Below are 20,417 nucleotides of genomic sequence, written 5' to 3'. Positions count from 1 at the left end.
CACATTCATTTTCTTAATTTCCATTGACAGTTGTGTAGCCAAATGTAGTAGTAACCTTTGAAAATGGCATCCAAAGTGTTGGTTTTGTGGTTGCTGAAGTCCCTGCTGTGCACAGGGAAGATGTGACTCATTCCCTAGTGATGCTTGGCAGTTTCACTGTCTGATGGCTTTAGGCCATCCTTTTGCACTAATGATGGTCTGTGAAGGTAAATGCCCCCCCTCCCCAAACTCTACTTCAAGGAGTGTTTGTTTCTCCTAAAGCATGAGGTGGTATTTGGAGAGACTCAGCTGACATAAATGAGCTCCTCCTGCTTGTCTCTAGTTCTGTCTAGTTGTGCTGGGGTAAGGGAAGTGACTGCTTATTCTAATCCAGAGCTGCCTCTTCCTGAGAATAAAGTTTAATCATGCTGAATATGAGAAGATACATTCTGTATGTGGTGAAAGCACATAGCTATTATGTACTAGTGCATAATGGAAACACATGGATTTTAGCGTATGATTTCATCTCTCAAACTGTGTTACTCTCTACATTACAGTTTAAAGTTCTCAGTAGTGGGTTCTGTCTTCCCATTTTTGTAGAGATTGAAAAGATTTGAATAGATTATTAAAAAGAAAGAGGACTTGAAAAACAAAATAAAAGAAAGTGCTCTTAAAATGATCATTCAGAAGCTCTCTTTACCCAGTTGCACCAGAACAGGAAAGTACTCAATAAATTTGAATGTCTGAGAGAAATTCCAGAACTCATAAAAGGAAGAGGCTCTTGTATGCAACCTGTATACAACACATTGTTGCAGAAGGTTAAGGCCAAGACTTTAGCAAACTTAAAATATATAGCAAAAATCAATCAGGTTTTAGAAGGGTTATTGCTGATATCCAGAGTTATAATAATTAATTCTATCAAAGTTTGGAACAGAGACTGTGGTTTGAGTTTTGAGGCATGGATTAATCTGTCTGACAGATACCAAGATGAAACTTGTGGAAGGATGATATCATGTCTACCTTGTAGAGGGCCTTATGCTACAGTCTAATCTTACTATGCTGGCAGTATACAAAAATATTTGCTTGTGCTATCTGCTAAATTTGTATCAACTGCTGTTTACAAAGTTCTTTAAAATGCACGTCCCTGTCAACAAAAGTTGTAACTATCTAAACCACTGTATTTAACCAAATTAACTCAGGAATAAAGGCAGTGTGGTTGGCTATCTATGTAGTTCAATAGGAGTTAAAGTGTTACTGGCCAATATAAATGGTCTCACACTACAGTGGGCATACAAACTGAGCATTTGTGTATATTGTGTATATTGTGTATATTGTGTATATTGTGTTCTTTTAGCATGCAGTTATTTTTCAGTACAGATTTTGCTGCTTAGTGTCATTGCTTTACTGGTAAAGGCAATGTATCACATGTCTAGATGAGGCCTTATGTGACTGTCTTGCTTTTCCCAAATAGAGCCACATCTCAGCTAGTGTGGATTCTACTGTGGAGCAGTCTGGGTGCCACTGGAAAGCAAAACAAAATTAGCCTGCAGTTAAAGCACACTATCTCAATATATCCAACCAGAAAAAATGAATCCTGAGACTATTCTTGTGTTTTCCACCCATCTTATGACTGGGAAGAAGAGTAAAAGAAAACACACAAAATAATGTGATTTCTAATCTATTCTAACTCTAATTCTAATTCCATTCCATTCCATTCCATTCCATTCCATTCCATTCCGTTTTTATCTTTTTAGAAGCAGGGGCCTTGCAATTGGTTTTTAAAACTTTATGAACATACAGAATAACAAGCACTATTATTTTATAGCCTTCTAGCAGGATGCAGCATGATGTAGTTGTTTCCATTAGAGATGTAACACCGACATGACACGTGCAGACTTCTGCAAATAAAAATAACTAGATCTAGTTCTCGGTGGGAACCAGAGCCAGTACCAGAGGAATTAAACTTCAGTTGCTTATCCTATGAATAAACACATTGCAGGAAGAAGTTGTCTCAAAACTTAACAGCTATTTAAAGGAGAGCTCTAAGGGACAAAAGTTATTTTCATTTTTGCTTGCATGAGAGGTTTCACATGAAGTGATGTGTTAGTAGGAGCTGTGCCAGTTTGCACAATGAAATGCTAATCTATCATGTAGACCTCCTCCCAAGTGGTGGGGTTAAGAAGAGTGGGGATCTTTATTCTCCTTGCATGTTCAGGTCTGGCAAGAGTAGTTGGAATAGTATTTAGAGGTGTTGTGGAAGTGTAACTTTATAAAGCAAATTATCTCATTACTTCTCCCCTTGTTCTCTAACTACCATAATTAATATCCAAATGTTCCCTAAGATTAGTTTTATTTCCTGCTCAGCTAGTTGACAGACACTGGTGAGATCTGCATTCACAGCAGGCTAGAGCAGATGGCTACTTTCGCTAACAGATTACTGCATCAAGGCATACAAACTCCCCAGCTCTGTCTCAATAAACTTCAACACATGATTTATAAAGTGAACATAATAGAAGAAATCCATGATGCCTATAATGGGAATCATATTAGCACACTGCTTAAAACACTGTGAGAATTGCCTGAGCAGTTATCGTATACTTGTGCTGATCTTCAAATCTTATTAGGCAGGAAAGCATTGTCTGGAAAATTATTCATCTTCTTTTCTGTATTGCTTCCACTCAGTTATATTTTATTGAACTAATTTAAGGGAGGTTTCCAATACATCTAGCTTCTGTTGAACCTCCAGCAATCATATGCATATGTTCACAGTGATTTGATGGTTATTTATTATTTTTGGACCTTTTACATAAAGAAAAATTTCTCTGCTAAACTCCTATACCACCAAGTCCATGCTGAAACTGCTGTAATCTCAACTAAAAAACACAACCAAAGAGAGCTGCTTCTTCTTCAGAAGAAGAGAAATTGCAAAATAATGCATAAATGTCCTGCACAGCAGATAAGCTTGATTATTTGAGATGATAAATTGCAACTAAAATTTGCCTGGAACAGTTGATGTGAAATGCCTCATAAAGGAGACCAAGACTCTTTGCAGAGTGTAGCAGCTTCAAATGATGACCCCGTATCTTTTAAGAAGGATGTTATTTCTAGAGTGATGCATAATTATTTGTTACATAAATAAATACAAAATCTGAATCCCTCTTAAATAAATACAAAATGTGAATCCCTTTGTGCCTGAAATCTACTGATATTGCTAGTGCTATTTTGGAGAGGGCAATTGTGTATTTCTTTATCGTTTTGTAAACGTTCCACAAAAATTTACACTCTGGGAAGTTCCCATTGCTTTGGATGCCTTAGAACAAGGCACAGAGTGATTTATAACTCTGTAAGATGGAGGGGGAGTTCTAATTCTTGTAAAACCTGGTCTTGTTTCCTGATGAGTATATCTCACTGCTTTTCTGCTTTTCCTAGGACAATAGAAAAATCAGTTGATGTGCCTTGAGTAAAGCTCTGTGCAATTGTTAACCCTCTCTTCTGTCCTTTCCCTTCTCTAGTTCAATCTATTAAGTTCTCTGTTTTCCTCTCTTTGAGCTTAAGTTCTAGGTTTTGCCCTGCTCACTTTGAGCTATGTCCTCTATATGAGAGGGGGGCTTCAGTCTCTTGTAGGATACTGGGAGCTAATTGGATTTTCCTGTTAGTGTTGTGAAGAACAGTGGAAATACCACAATATCAGTAAAACCCAGAGGTTGCTTTGTAGATGTTATAAAGAAACAGATACAATTTCCAGTTTTAAAGAGTAAAGGAAGAGGTTTTTTTTTCATTTTGAAGTTAAGATAATTTCTGTTTGTGCACCTGACATATATTCCTGTATAATTAACTAGTTAATGTATTTCCATATGCAGTAATGTTTTCTTAGGATGTGAAACAGAGGAGGTGCAGAAAATACGTAGCAGCAAATTATAGTTTTTTATTTCCAAAGATGCTGTTTGTACTGTCTGACTAAATAGTACTGACTACAATGAATATTTGATGTATTGCTTGCTTAGATTTGCATGGTGTCTGTTCTGTCAAATACAAATACATATTGGGTTTTTGTGTTGTTTTTTCTATCACACAGACTTGCCCTCAGCAAACTTAAGCAATTACAACATCACCGTGGTGGAAGGAAAGAGCATCACGCTGTACTGTGATACTACTGGCGGGCCACCCCCCAATGTGTCCTGGGTGGTAACTAATCTTGTTTCCAACCATGAGGTAAGGTTTATATTCGAACACGTGACAATCCAGCTGACACCTGCTGAAGGATGGAATGAAGTTTCATGTCCAGATCTAGTTAACTTTCTATTAAAAGTTGAAATAGAAAGTTAATGTTGGGATTACATTTATTTTCCAGTTACTTTCAATCAAGGGTGGCTGTGGCAGTGCTTTTGGGGAATGGCAGACATTTGTTTCTCAAGATTCTCATTTGCACTCTGGTTTTTTGGATGTTCACTTATAAATGAGAGTAAAGTAAAGTTTTGGAAGTAATGTGAATTGGAATACTGAAATGCAAGCATTTTTTTATTATGATTGATACCTGTCTATAGAGACTTAATCCAATCTATACTGATTGTGAAAAAAACTTTGGATCTGTAATTATATTATATTTCATAATTTGGTGTGTTGGAATTTGGTTGTAAATATTTTGTGGCTTGTTTAATTTTTCTTCAACACACTTAGCAGCATCAGAAAGCCTTGAAATTGAAGATTTTACTTAAAATATTGTCAGGTTGGTTTTGTTTTGTTTTGGTTTTTTTTTATGATATATGAATATCTTTCCTCATTGAAACCATCTAGGTTTCAATGGGGAAATTTTATTTACTGGGCTCTCTATATTTTTATTTTTTGTTTTTGTAGACTGTGTGCTGCTTAAGTCCTTTCTGATGGAAATATTGAAAAAGGAGGAGCATATAAGCAGCTGCTGACTTCATAAATTGCTATTATTTCACAATAGGAAAAACTTACGTTTATTACAATTTTATGGCATTTGCTTTCCTATAGTCATGATGGTGCACACTGTGTTAAGCTTCTTGGTCTGTACAAGGTGTGGGAACTGTACTTTCAAAACTCTTCCTGCAGTGAGGAGGAGACAGGACCTCTTGAGTTTCATATTTTTAATATTTTCTTATCAAAGTTCATTATATCAGGATTGTACAGAATTGAAGAAGTGTGTCTTTCATTCCAGCTTTCATAAGTAAGAGCTCTGCAAAGCTCTAGTTGTATTTTTAAAATTTTCTCTGATCTGTAAAACTCCCCAAAGGCATCAAGGCATCAGTTGTCATCGAGAACAAGAAATTAAAACACTGTGGGGAACCTCTGCCAAGTTCCACTCTTTTTCAAAATTTTTTAAAAGTTTTAATTTTAGGAGCCAAAACAAATGTGGGACTCTGTTCAAAAAGTGAGATCACCTAATTTTTTTAACCCTCCTATCTTTGAAATGCCATGGTCAGTTTGCTTCAAGTTTTCCATGAGCATTCTGGCATAACTTGATCATGCTGTTGTAGAGGGGCTTATTATATAGGCTGACTACAAACTTAGCCATGGAGCACAGCAGTCTTTTCAGTAGAAGAAGAGCATGACCTTTTAGACCTTATTTCTGATTCTCAACTATCCTTTTTTTTTTTCTGTAAGTGTTGCTTTTTGTTTCTTTTCTTTCACTCCTATATCTCAGTTTCTGCCTTCATGTTCTTCATCTTGTATGCTTCTTTTAACTGTTTCCTCTCACCTCTTTTAAAAGAGGGATGTTAGCTCTTTTAAGAGTTAAAACTAGGTTTTAGTTCTGCAAAGCTAACTTTTGTGTTCTGAGTTTCTGTGTTGATGGATAGTTTGACTGATGTTGTTTAGATTTTTCTTGCTGCAGGTTTCAGCCCTGAACCTGTTTCAGCCTCTCTGCAGTCAGTCCAGCTTTGAGCACTGTTCAGCTCTGAGAATTGCAAACTAGGAAAATGTGTGAAGGGGTGTTTGCTTTTCCACCTGCCTCCCCTACTGTCACACTGAGGCTGAAGGGACATTGAACTTGCGTAGAGTTAGGCTATCATCTCAAGCTTCAGAATTCTGTTTGCACAGGACTGTATGCAGGAGCATTCCCACATATTCCTGTTGACTGCCACCTAAAGTTGCTGTGGTTTTACAATTATAGTGGGTTACTTGTTTGTGCTGTCTGTAGCACTGACAGCGTACATTACAAAAAGTACCTCAAAAGTAGTTTTAAAAATTATCATAATTGGTTTTTTTTTTGGAGGGTGTTTTTGTTGCTTTCCAGTTTACCAAAGTAGCTTAGCTCTTTATGAAAAATTAAAATATGGAAATGATAATTATTTGGTGATCATATGAAGGGCCTGATTTATTAATGTCAGACAAACAACTAGCTTTACTAGAGCTTTTTGTGTGAGGAGGTAATTCAGTCATATTTGTTTAGCCAGTGTGACATAGCTGCAAAGTCAGTATGCTTTTTAAGATTGTAGATAGACACTCAGATTTCTAAAGATCCTAAGAATCAAGATTTTTAAGAATCATCATTCTTACCTTAATTAGCTTGTTCTTAAACACATAAAACAGCACTTAGGCAATAGTTTAGGTAGTAGAAGATATGCAGTTTCTTGTGGAAGGTTTCTTGAGTAAAGGAAGCTTTCAAAAGAAATTTTGTTAAGAAGAAGATAGAAAACATGTCAAGATACAATAGGGCTCAGAAGGCAGCAGTGGAAGAGATGTCAAGCAAAAATTTAAAGGAAAGAGAGAAAAGGATGAGTAAAGCAAGGATTGGACAGAATAAAGGCAGGAAGAAAACATTCTAGAGAACAGGCAGAGATAGACCAGTCATGAAGTAGGAGAGAGGTATGAGCAAGGGTATATGATTAGAGGGGAAAAAACATTTGTGTAGAGGGGATAAAATGGTAAAAAAAGGACTGGAAGTGCAGGGCAGAAACATGGCTGAGTGCAATATTTGTAGCAGGACTTTGTAGCTTTGAATCTGCTGCCACTGACTGTTAGAATTGGTTCTGTATGTGTTTTATGTCTGTTTGGATAAGACACTAAAATAAGACTTTGATTAATTACGGACAGATAGAGCTACAAGGAAGGGAAAATGAAAAATGCCATTCAGCTGTGGCCAGTAATTCCCTCCCTCTCCTTTGTTCTTAATGCTGTGGTTGACGCATACATGTTTTTCTGATCATTTTCAGAGTGACACAAATAAGAACCCTGCCTCTCTCACCATCAAGAATGTCTCATCAATGGATAGTGGACTGGAGATTTCCTGTGTAGCAGAGAACATTGTGGGAGAGGACCAAGCCTCCGCTGAGCTTACGGTATTCTGTACGTATGTGGGCCTCCATACAGACCTGGAGGCTAAACTGTCTTGGCAGGAACTCTTCTAAGTATTTTTTTTGGACCTTCAGCCTGTTGAAATGAAAACCCTTAAGGTGTGTGAACTATCTACTGCAGTTAATGTAGGAGTAGTCCAGTCAGCCATTGTTGCATTTATCTTTTTCAGCTCTGTATTCTGCAAAAAGTGTATTTCTGACTGCTTTGTCTTCCAGTTAAAAGAGTCTGTAAGTAAAGGTCTAAAATGCTGACTCCTGAATGGCACTGTCAGTGTGGGAAGGTTTGTAATGGTGTGTATGTACATGCACACTGTCTTAGCAATTGCAAAGTGTGAATTGCAAAGGCTAGTAGAATTATACAAGACTACACATGTTCTTACTACCTAAAACAACAACTAATTTGTTCAATGTTTGTATGGCCAGATGTAAATTTATTTGTCATAGCTTTGGATAGTACACTTATTTCTCAGGGCCAAGGAAGGGGGAAGGGGTATATAGTGCAGAGAAGCACTAAAATGGTTTCTTAATGGTTTCTTAAATCTGAGCTCCAGGCTGAATTCATTTGACATGAGCTATACAGCATGTTTTCACAAGTTGCAACCCTCTGTTAAATTGAAGATGGGAATGGAACATTTTGGAGATCTCAAATTTTGCTCAGCGTGTGCTTATGACAGAGTAAACTAGAAAAAAACCACTATTGATGTAGGTTTGTAGGTTGAAATTGGATATCTAATAACTATGGGAACAAACATAAACTAGAAATGTTAACGAGTGTCAATGAGATTCTGAGCTTGGGACTATTATGGGTGATAAAAGGGAGTATAACTAGAAGAAATTCAATTTAGTTAAGAATAAATATAAAGGAAAATAATGGGTAAGGTGTTGGAATAATCTCTTCAGGGAAACAGTAGAGGTCTGTAAACTTGAGGCATTTAGCAGATTTGAACAAGGAATATGTATAGTAAAGAATTTTTTTTCCCTGACAGAATAATCTTGAGAATTAAGTAATCTGTTTTGTCTTTGATTCTGTTAAGAAAATAATCTGTAAATCTGGATTCTTTGCTGAGTGTCTTTCCAGTAGTACTTGCTTTTGGCCAATTTTAAATATTTTCAATGCTGCTTAATACTGCTGTCTTCCTTCAGCACTCTTGTGCAGTCTTTTGAGCAAAGTAAAACTAAAATGTCATTCTCCTCCTTCTAAGTGGTCCAGTAACTGAAGTTCCCACACCTTACACATTTTAAGTGATTTAACACATTTTCAGTCTTTGAAACTAGTTTGTTTTATTTCTTTCTGAAGAGCGGCTTCAGTTCAGTTCAGCGTAATACTCTAGACAGAGCAGGTATGTTCCTGTGTGAGTATCCTTCCAATAGGTTCCATTCCATCTAGTAACATAATTTTGTACTGATGAATGAAAAGTACTTCCAGGAGAACTTGGGAGGGAGGAAGGGAGGAAGGGAAGGGAGGAAGGACACGTTCAGAATATTCTGATGTTCTTCACTCTTTTTTCCAATATAGTTGCACCAAATATCACATTTATTGAGTCTCCGACTCCGGACCACCACTGGTGTATTCCATTCACTGTGAAAGGGAACCCTAAGCCCACATTGCAGTGGTTCTATGAAGGAGCTGTACTGAATGAGTCTGAATACATCTGTACTAAAATACATGTTATCAATCAAAGTGAATACCATGGCTGCCTTCAGCTGGACAATCCTACACACCTGAATAATGGTGCTTATACCTTACTGGCAAAGAATGATTATGGAGAGGATGAAAAACGGGTTGATGCTCATTTCATGTCAGTGCCTGGAGATGGTGAGTGTATTTTTTTTTAATGCTAGCGATTGCAAATTGATGAAAGTGGTGAAATAGTGCTTTTGGCCAGTTTAATTATTTTGGAGGAAGGTTTTTAGGGTTTTTATAGAACTTTTTTTTCTCTGAATGAATGTCTTCAATATTACTTGTAAAATAATGCTTTTCTTGAGCGTTTTCTTCTTGTTTATTACTTCTGAAGGACAGTCATGTCAGTGCTCTGTAAATCTTCTCTTTGAGTAAATCTTCCCTGCTAGCCAAGGCTAATGGAAAGTTACTGTTTCTGAAGTTTTCCCAAGTCTCAGTTCTTACCCTGAAAAGCACTGAGTTCCAATTCAGCCCCTCTTTAACTTGCTGTACTGCATATGAATGGAACTAGGTAGCGCGCTCAAGGATGTGGAGGATGCTTGTGTGGCATCTAGTGCCTTACTGGAAAATTGATAGTGCAGATATGTGAGTTCATGATAATATGTTGTTTTGGGACCGGAGGGAACTGGAGAAAAAACAAGTAACCAAGAAGGAGGATAGATAAAGTCTCAGATCTTAACAGCATTTTTGGTGTCTAATTGCCCTTTGTCCAGGTGGCAGCCAGGTGCCTACATTGCTAGTAGTATCAGCATTCGAGGTGGTTGCAGCTTCAGTTGCTCTAAAGATTCCTCCTTGCCATTTCTAAATACTGTGTGGGCCGGCTCAAGGTGGACTAGCTCACTGAATTGTAGGGAGTACTGTAAGTGACTGATGTTCACTGTGGTTTGATCTTTTCCCACATCTTCAAAGCCATTCATGAAGTGGCTGTAATAACAGTCACTGTATGTGCAAGCCTATTGGAGCATGTGGAAGAAAACTCTGAGCGGACCTTGCACATTTGGAGTAGAAATAGAAGTGTCATCTTGTGCAGATAATTGCACAGTCATATCTCAAATATGAGACTGTATGTATCTTTGGCTTTTTGACCATGTGATATAAATAGTTGCCTTTATTCTTTTATAAAACAGCAGTGCTCTGTAATGTTATCGGATGGAAAACAAAAAATTGTGAATATTTAAATTCTCTTCCTACATCTCAGGCCACGGACCGCAAAAATATGGTCAGTATTTCATTTTTACCCTTTCAGCTCAGTTTGCTGAGCTGAAATGGGGAGAGAGATGGGAGGTCTTTTGCTTTCCCATCCTTAGGAGAAGACAAAGAGCTGATAAAACTGGGCTTTATTTACTCCCACTGTGCTCACTGCTCCTCTCCTCTGTTTTCTCTGAAGTTCTTTCTTAAAATGACTCATTACAGAAACATGCCATGGTTTCAGCTACTGGTATCCCCCAATACTGCATTTTCATTATTCAAAAAAACAGTTCACCTCATGGATGTTCTGTGTACAGTGGAAGTTCTCTTACAGCCTGATTATTTAATATAAACCTGGCTTCATTTTCTCACAGAGCATCAGCTTCCTGTAATACATTAGGTGATCTTATAATGTTTTTTGGTCTTTGATATATTTTATTTGGTCCTTTCCTATCCAGTTTTTTCTTTATGCTTCTGTCCACAGTAAATAGAACTGTAGCTATCCTCTAATTTAGAAAGAAAACATAATTTATTTGTTCCATCCCTTTTATATTCATATAGAATGTAAGTCTACCAATATAAACTGTGCTGTATTATTTAAGAATTTCCCAAGATCTGTAGTGGAGTAAGCTTCACAAGAAGAGTATAGAGGAAATGGGACTATGTGTAGACAGGATGTAACTGCATCAGAAATTAGTTCATGCATAGTGGATGGCACCAAACCAGTCTTAAAAATTAACAACAGGGGAAATGGCTTAGCTACTTAGCCTCCTCAATACTGTTTTTAGTTTTCTCCTGCAAGAATCATGGAACTGAGCTTCAGAAAACATCACAACATTGTTGTCTCCTCCACTGAAGCTCGCATAAAAGCAAATGCATCATATTACAATTTTTGTTCTATACTATTTCTATTTAAAGCACTGTCAGGTTTTTTAAATCCTTAAAAGGCTTTTTCAGTGCTGTCATTACTGTGCAGTTTCTTCTTTTGGCCCACATATTGTACACTGAAGCATAAAGATTAAGGCCCACACCCTGGCATTATGCTCATTTTCATGTCTTCATGACTGAATTAAATACCAGTCTTGATGTTTCATGGGGTGGGGTATACTCACTGAGCTTTAAACTGATTCTCTGGTTATTGCATCACTTGAGCAAATTCTCTGAAAATAAAGAAAAAAAAAAAAGAAAATTTAAAAATTCCCTAACCTATAATCTTCTTGCCTACCCAAAGTAAATGTATATGTCTGAAGCATGTTCTACATCAATAGTGTAATAGTCCACTTCCGGAGTTGGATCAAACATGATGATGATGTAATTTGTTCTAAGATGATCCTAACTTTCAGCATGCTTCTTGAAGGACTATTTTCACTGATTTGAGGTTGCAGGCATGAAAGAGAGGAAACCATGTACCATAGTGGGATTTTGGTTGTGCTAATGATAACCAAGTTAATGTTGCAAATTAAGAATTTGTTTTAAGTGTGAAGATGTGGAAGAATTAATTTCATGTTTTACTGGCTGAGTTTTTAACTATATTTAGTCTGCAAAAGTTCTTGGTTTCCAATTCTTGCTGAGAGTGACTTGATTATTTGAGACTAAGTGCTGTGAACAGTAAGCACAAAATGGTCATGGTTTATTCTGGAGGCTGCTTTCATAGGACATGATCCAAAATGGCTAGTGAATGTGGGAGACATTTTTACCAATAATAGATATTTTTAATTAAGTTTATTCCTCTACTAACTCTCTACATTAAAATTCAGCTGAATACGTCCAAGTCACATATATCTGGTCAAAGCAAAAGAATATGCTAAATATGCCTTAGAAGTAGCATATTGCTTGTGCAGCATAAAATGTTATTCGCAGAAGTATGTTTTTGGATTGAGTCTCTTGCTTCTGCTTTATTTTGGAAATGCCAAATTTATAAAGAAAGAAGCAAACAATCCAAGTGTAGTTGATGTAGTTTGTAAAGATGAGTGAATAGGACAGGGCTTTTGATAGCTCATTTACTCAACAACCTCTTCTAATGGGTGCCAAAACAAAGGTGTCATTCTGTTCTTGGCCTTGAAAATAATTGTGTGTAAATGTGCAAAAGGACTGTGGTGAAGTTTAATGTTAAAATAACTTCAACTGATGATTAAGTTGGTATGTTTCTATGTGCTAAATAGAAAAAGTAATACTCAACAGAAATTTGGGGTTTGTCCACCATCTTGATTTTTGTAGCTTTATTTGAAGTGTTAATTAGATAAAAGATATTCCAATGGAATTGATGACTTCATATTTTATATTTCTGGGAGGAGTTAAGGGAGTTAAGGAGTTAACTAACCTTAATTTATCCTAATTCCAGTGAATAGAAACAAAAATGTTGACATTTAACTCATAAATAAAGGACTAAGAGTTTTTTGATTGCTTGGGGTTTTTGTTCCACTTCAGATTACAGAAGGTGAGTTAGAAATACTGTTTTTCTGCTGCTGGATATTCTACACTGGAAAACTGAATCCATGAACTTTTGTGGACAAAAATCTCTGGTCAGATTACTTGAGGATAGATAGTCAGGCTTTCTTCACTGGTTATTTATTTCTGCCAATTGACATGACAGTTCTCATGGGATCTATTGACATATATCCCTAGATACTGGGATATCTTCAAGTGCATTTAAAAATAAGCCTAATTTTCTGTTTCCATTCTACAAATAGGTAGCAACTGGTATTTTCAGCAGGTTCTTGTGCTGCTAACAATGGTGTTCTGCATTTACTTCACTGTGGCATTGTGCCTGTGCAATGCTACTGCTGTGGCTTTACTATATAGTATTATAAACAGAATTGGGTTTATTGAAGTTGTATTAAACCTTAGAGATTTTAATTATTTGTTAATTTTATTTCCAAGCCTGCAAAAGTAGAGAGAAAAAATATGGAAGAGATAACTATAAGCCTACTACATAAACTATGCTAGAGGTACATTATAGATCAGAGTGAATGGGTATGGTCAAACACAACACAGGTGTTTTGCCAAACTTTAATAACAATTCACTGATTTCTATGGCTGTTCTGCGAATTTTACTCACTTATGTTCTAAACCTTACACACATGCAGTAAAAAATTAGAAAAAACTGCAAAGAGGAACTAGTAAAATTTAGAGAAGTGTAGACTAGACAGGTATCCATTTGCTAGTGTAAAGTCTGGTTTCTAAGACATCTAACTCTTTCAGTAAGAGTTCTGTCTGTGTATCAGCTGCACATCTGGCTTCTTGGAAGCATCCTTTTACAGAGTGAATCAAATGGTGCTGCTTAGGCCATTTCTAGTAGCCTTTATCTTGCCAGCTCACAGCTTAAAATGGTTTGCTAACACAATGATACAATAGCATAATTTTTTAAATCAGGTACAAATCAGTGACTGTTAAAACTCTGTGAAATCTGCTTCCACTTGAATCCAGGGAAAGTTTTATCTTTGATTTTTCAGCAGGAATAGTTATTGTTGCACACATTCCATATATATATATATATATATATATATATATATATATATATATATATATATATATATATATATATATATATATAAATAGTGGAAAGCATAAGTAGTATTTTGCCCAGTTGTGAAATAACACTTGCCCCTGCCAGAAGTAGTGCTGTGTGCACATATGACATGAAGCAAAATATTAACCTTTGGAATAACTCTAAGATGGTTGTAAATGTAATTAACAGACTGCAGTTATTGATGATGATTTGCATTTATGTAGATACTTATGATCTTTATGGCAAATAAAGTCAAATCTTAAAACTACTCATAAAGAAATTTTTATTCTTCCAGAATTTGCAATTTATTAACAAAGCTTTTCTTTCTTTTTTTTTTTTTCCTCTTTTCCATGTACAGGTAATGGCCCAATTTTGGATCCAGATGTTTATGGTATATATTTGATTTTCTTTTATTTTAATAATAGAAATGAAGGAACTGAAACATTAAAAGTTCAAATGTTAGGCTCATTAAATTGAAATGTTACATAGAATGATACAGCTCTAAGAGGTACTTCGTGGTTTTGGTTCTCCAGCCTTATATTTAGCATATGTGATGACAATATGATGTTTTATTTCTATGCTGCTTTTGATTCACATTAGAAGAAGCATAAATCCACTGTTACAAATGGGTTGATCCTGTAGGATGACTGCTGTGTGATGTAGTTCACAGACATGAGATTTTGTGAACCTTTTGGAGGCATTTCTTGGAGGAAAGAGAGTTTGTGATTTCTCTTTATACAACCTAATTTATTTTTTCAGGGATGATTCCATACTTGTTTTGCCTCCAAAAATGAACCCCTAAATCCCACTTAGAAATGAAGTTGGCGCAAGTAAGTTTTCCTGTAGGCAATTTATTTTGCTCTGTCCGCTCATTTGTACCTTCCCTTAATCTCTCTTGCATAAGCAGACCATCAATTCAGTGGTAGCTGAGTGTGTGCCAGGAGATTTTGATGACACAGTGTTCACATTAGTTTTTTAGTTAGGCAAAATGTACCAAGTGAAAGCCAGTGTGCACTGAAATAGAAGCTGCAGAATGAAAAGCAACTGTCTGGTTTTCAAAAATATTTCTAGTGTACTTCTGGTGAGTAGAAAAGTTCATCTTAGACAAACAGCTTGAAGCTGGATCCTGTTTGGAGTACTTTTTATTTGGATGAAATAGCCCATGACTCAGGTTACCTAAAGCTGATCTAAATGTTATTGCTTTGATTCCATTCCACATCATTAAACTTTAGCAAATGTGCAATTGAAGCATCAATTTGACTTCAAATGCTTAGAAACTCCAAAGGATACCTTCCCCTCCCTCTCTTTCCAAAATCTTTTTTTTTTTTTTTTGAGGAGAAGGAGAAGGGAGGGTTGGGGATGGGAAAGTGGTGATGGTTTGTACAGTTTCTTCATGTGTTGTATTATATAAGCTGTATGCATGAAGATTTTGATTCTGAAGTTTTTATCAAGGTCCTGATGCCTGTGTATGGCTTTAGCCATGTAAGTCCTGTGATTTGACTGACTTGGCTGGGTTTCTGCTGAGGTGTGTGTGCTTTAAGTTTTGCTAGCAGATCACAGCCTGCAAGACCTAGTCCTGGTGAAGGTGGCCTTCCTCTTTATTTCTGGGTGTTTTTTCTGCTGTTTGAAACTGCTGTCCTTGTGTGTGAGGTGATTTCCAAATATTTTTGTTAAGTATTTTGAACACACAACAGAAATCAGAAGATCTGATGAGGTGACATCAGGCTGCATGTCTTTGAGTTTGCCGAGGGGAGTCCTGCCTGCATGGGGCACTGCTTGCTGCAAGCGTGGAGCAGTCACTTGTGCCTCTAGCTCACCTCTGCGGCACCTCTTGGAAAAGACAAAGCAAGAATGCTGTCCTGACACCATCTGGAAATTAACTGAGAGAAATAAACTGACTCACATGGGTCTGAGCAGGACATTGAGTGCAAAGCCAGCTCCTTTGGCTCTGAGTTCGTATTTTCATGCCATGATGCCTCTTCTAATATGGTTGTGACCATGAGGGAGACAACCTGCCCCATATCTGCCAAACCCCAGAATGACTGTGCAGAGTGACCCCCTGGTGCTGATGTGACTGTGCTGTTGTGTCTATCCCAGCTACTGTACACCTTGTTTGTGAGATGGCTGTAAAATACTGGCCAGCATTAACTGCAAATCACCGCAGCTGTTATTAGTCACTGCTGGCTGTATGAGGTACAGAGCACCAGAGAACCTGGCCCTAGAGCAATATGAGCCTTATGTAGCATGAGTCAAAAGGCGTTATCCTGTCTGTAGGAGTGCTCAGTGTCTATGTCAGAATTTCATAGTGAAATGAACAAGAATTTGTTCAACTCAAATCGTCTGGCTAGTGCTGGATAGCTGTCACGTGTGTTTGCCTTGCCGGATTCACCCATTTCAAGAGGCTTTGAAGATCTGGCAATACCTCAAATGCAAATGATTCACAGTTAGACAGCAAGCAATGTCAGCATACCAGCAGTATACCAATGTAGCCTACCTTAGCTCTTGCCCATTTTAATATAGAAGGCACCCAGAGGATTCACAGACCAGACCTATGGTTCTCATTAGGGTGTGATTTCCAGTAGTTTGCAGCAGGCTTGAGCATAAACAGAACTACAAATAGCATCAGCTGTTATTTACAAGTGAAATTGGGAGCAAAAAATTCCTTCTCCGAAGTTTGTTTTACAAAGTCAGAGTAGCAAAGGCTCTAAATATTTGTTTTATGTGTTAGTCTTATAAAACAATAATAAATAGATGGTTGGCCAAAACCATCTTTGTGAAAATTTTCTAAGCTGGTTGTGAAGGAAGCCCAAATTTTTTAGACTGAAGTACTTGTTATAAAGCAGGCTTTGCCTGCAGATAATGAATTAGAAGTCTCCTCCTCTTCTCTAGCAAAGGATGTACTCACAGTGACAGATGGTCAGCACAGAGCCTTGTCCGAAAGTCCAGGCTGCTTGTGCAGGTGAGCCATTCAGGCAGATATTGTGCTACCTGGATGAGCAAGGGATGCTGTTCATTCTCCTGTTGCTGGTGCTCTAACCTTGCTGCATGGTAAGCTACACACACAGAGATGCAGTGCAAAGGTGGAGAATTCAAGTGGTAAAAGATCAGGGAATTAATTTTTTTCTCTTGAAAGTTCTGTGTATTTAATACGTATTTTGTCTTGAAAGAGTCCTGTCCTTTGGCATGCATAGTTTAGAGCCAAAATAGACTATGTGAGTTGTTTAGACATCCTGACTGTGCTGACTGTAGCACTGGTGCCAGAGGTAGCTGACAGCTTCCTGTACCAAAAAAAAACTCTGGAGCCTGCAAGTGCTTTGCAGAAAGCAAATGTGTCCTTGCATGCCTGAAGATCAAAAGCCCAGTGCAAGTTCTTACTAACACTGCCAGCTGAGCTCTCCAAATTCGCCTTGGGAGCTAAAGGAGAATAGTGCTTAGGTGCAAGCTCTCCCTGTTCTTGTTCAGCTGGAGCTCTATGCTCAGAAATGCTCATGCCACTGTAGTTAGCAGGACCTTTTTCAAATTCACATTTAAGATTTCATCTGTAGGCTTATGGCACTGATTTAAAAAAAAAAACATGTAAAGAAACACCTATTTAATTGCAAATGCAAATTACAATGTTGAAGGTGTATTTTATAATAGGTGCAGTTATTGCCCTTTGTTTCTTTCATCTGCATACATTACAGTCATGAAATTAAAATGTTATGTGTGTTCCCAGATGTAATAATTAAATAAATGCATTTTAAAATTTTATTTTAATGCATGTTTATCTTAGCTTCATATGTATAACATTTTACTATTTTTTTCTCTCATTTGAATAATTTTTTCAGGAGATCACGGACTCTGTGTTTTATTTTGAAGTTCTTATAAATAATTGAGCCATGATCAATTTTTTGCATGGAATAGTTCTGATTTTGTCCCTGCAGCCATGTCAGTGCAATTATTTTGATAAATCAATCAAATTTCTTCATACCATGTAAGGCACTTTAAGTTTTAAAGGTTTAACAGTATGATAGCAATGTTAAAATGTAACCTCTGTGCATATAATATTTTTTAAATTATTTATCAAACAAATGAAAACAGCTATTTCACATTTTATATTAGTAAGATAGCTTGAAACCCATCTGCCAAGTTCTTTTCAGCAAAACAAAAGTGCTCAAGCTATTTTCTAAGACTGTCCTACATTTGACTGAATACAAGGCTGGTGAAGTTCAGTGTAGAGGGCAGTCTTTCATTTTTAATGGGAAGTTAGAAGCACATAAAAATAGCTCTATGGATGAAGTTCTCATTTAACTCTAGTGTTTCCAGTAGGGATAGACATTATGATGTAGATTGCTTTTTTTATTTCATGTTTGTCAGTCTCAGCACATTTGTTCAATTACATGCCACAGTGATTTCTTCCAAAACATTTTGGCTTCTTTAGCAATTATGAGTTGTGTCTAAAGAGCTTAAATTCCTAAAGCTGATAGTGGCCTTACCATCTTACAGAGCAGAAATAATATAGAAAAACCATTTCCCCATCAAAGTTATGAAGTTATAAAAGCAACACCTTTTCCTTTCTTAAGAGTATGAAACCACACCTAATGATCTTGGAGATGCTACAAATAACAGTAATCAAATCACTTCAACGGATGTTTCCAACAAAGAGAATGAAGATAGCATCACTGTAAGTATACGCATTGTTTCCTGATCTGTGATATTTGTGGACTTTTTGGCTACGCAACTTACAAAATTGCAGACACTATAATAAGACTCTGGCCTATAAGAAAACTATAGCTATTACTGTGTTGTGATCAAAACTCAGGAAAAAAAGGATGAAAAATAAAATCAGTGCTCCCCACTCTTGTCCTTCCCCCAGTTTTTTTAAATGACTGAATCACTTTTCAGTTCAAGTAAAACTGCTGGTTTGTGCCTTGCTTTTCTGAAAAATGAAACTTTCATTTTTTTAGCCTAAGAATTTGCATCTAATTTTTAGTCAAGGAGAACAAATCTTCATTTACAAAACAAAGATCTCCAAGATTTTTTGGAGATTGCTGGTTGAATTTACATCCTGGAGTCACCTCCATGTTAGAAAGATGATATGCTGCAATGAATTTTCAAAATATGTTGTTTTAAGGCATGATTTCATGTAAGTTTTTGTTTAAATGGCTTGTGATAGATTTTAGTACAAGTGGCTGTACTGATAGGCTTCCTAATTTGCTGCCTTGCCTCTTCTGCTGTCCTGAACTGAAATGTTGGAAAACTGATAGTGGGTTACCAGCCTGGTTGACATTGCAGCCTCCCTCCATCAATGACTCTGTAAAACAGCAAGCAGAGGAGAGTGTGCATTCAGGAGCCAGAAAGCAGACTGTAGCTGGGACAATGTGCTAAAAATTGGGAGGATCCAAGACAGTTGTGTCTCATCTGATAGCAGAGTCATTGAATGGCCAAGGTGGTAAAGGTGGGACCTGTGGAAGCTCCCCAAGCTCTGGTCCAAGCTGCTCTTAATAAAGCAGGGCCAATATGGTTCTTTATGGTTGTGTCCTCTCTGGTTTTCGTTCTTCCAGTGATGGAGCTTTCACAGCCACTCCAGGTAATTTATACGAGTATTGAAACATCCCCACAATAAGTTCTTTTTTCCTGTGTGCTGCTCTTATTTATTTTCTTGTAACACGCCACTCTGCTGGAAGGGAAAAGGGTGATGTGCACTCCCTCCCATCTGCCTTGAATATGTAGGATGTTAAAAAAGTTCTCATAACTGTCCGAATCTGTGTTCTCTGCAGAATAGAAGAAACCTCAACAAGTGTCTGTTTTCTGTACTCTTGATCTCAGTGCAAATGTTTCCCAGTTGAAATTAATCTCTTTTCATAACTGGATTAATATGACTGTATGATGGATGTCTTTGAAGACACAAAACCAAAACAAACAGGTCTGTTTGTGTCCTCTCTTTTTTTAGGTGTACGTTGTGGTGGGAATTGCAGCACTGGTGTGCACGGGCTTAGTAATAACCCTCATTATTCTGAAGTTTGGAAGACATTCTAAGTTTGGTATGAAAGGTAAGCAGGGTTGGTTTTACACTTTCCAGAATTGTTGTGGGTTTTATGAGCTGAGACTGTCGTCTGCTGAACCAGGAACAGTCAAAATAGCTACATTAAATGCCACCACATTTAATATTTTGATTATTCATCAGGTAAGTAAAGGAAGAGGTAGATGCAGACAGTGTAGGATTTTGGATCAAACACTTCTACTTCTGTTTTCTTCTTAGGATAAATACCATTTCTTTGCCTGCTGCAGCAAAATCCCCTGAGGCAATTCCTGGAGTAAAATATTTCCCAAGTTAGTGTAGGTAGGAAGAAGATAAGAAATGAAATTTATTCTCAAGTTTAAGCTCAAGTTTGATTGATGAGAATCTATCTGTATGTAAAAGGTAGTTTAAACAGTACTACACTGTTCCATTAAGGTGATGGGGAACCAATGACAACAGCAGAAGGTGCATTTGCAGTGGATCCTGTCATAGTGATGCTTTCTGAGAGATGCATTTTCATGTGCTTCTTGGGGAGCAGCATCTGGAGAGAGTCGCAAGTACCCATGTCCCTATGGAAGGGGGAAATCTCAGCCCTTCATTTATTCATTTATTTATTTTACAGCCAGATGGAGGTATGTGTAACACAATGGAGGTATGTGTAACCTGCAGCAACTCCGTTACTATATTCTTTTACTAGTATCATCAGTCTGTGTCTGATGATGTGGGTGAATTTGTATTTAA

The 20,417-nt window shown here is 37.1% G+C and overlaps 1 protein-coding gene across 3 annotated transcripts in view; it reads left to right on the top strand.

The window, feature by feature from the left end:
- The window catches only part of NTRK2 (neurotrophic receptor tyrosine kinase 2), a 197,665-nt gene that overhangs the window by 37,412 nt on the left and 139,836 nt on the right, over window positions 1-20,417 (top strand). For all 3 annotated transcript variants that reach the window (XM_066569673.1, XM_066569671.1, XM_066569672.1), the window contains exons 6-11: window positions 4,055-4,191; window positions 7,158-7,290; window positions 8,815-9,114; window positions 14,034-14,066; window positions 18,238-18,338; window positions 19,608-19,707. In XM_066569673.1, the coding sequence (XP_066425770.1) occupies window positions 4,055-4,191; window positions 7,158-7,290; window positions 8,815-9,114; window positions 14,034-14,066; window positions 18,238-18,338; window positions 19,608-19,707 (804 nt within the window). The remainder of the gene's footprint in view (window positions 1-4,054; window positions 4,192-7,157; window positions 7,291-8,814; window positions 9,115-14,033; window positions 14,067-18,237; window positions 18,339-19,607; window positions 19,708-20,417) is intronic.

The sequence above is a fragment of the Molothrus aeneus genome, chromosome Z, assembly GCF_037042795.1.
Source record: "Molothrus aeneus isolate 106 chromosome Z, BPBGC_Maene_1.0, whole genome shotgun sequence".
NCBI classification, from domain to species: Eukaryota; Metazoa; Chordata; class Aves; order Passeriformes; family Icteridae; genus Molothrus; species Molothrus aeneus.
This window is presented reverse-complemented; position numbering and strand designations above follow the sequence as displayed.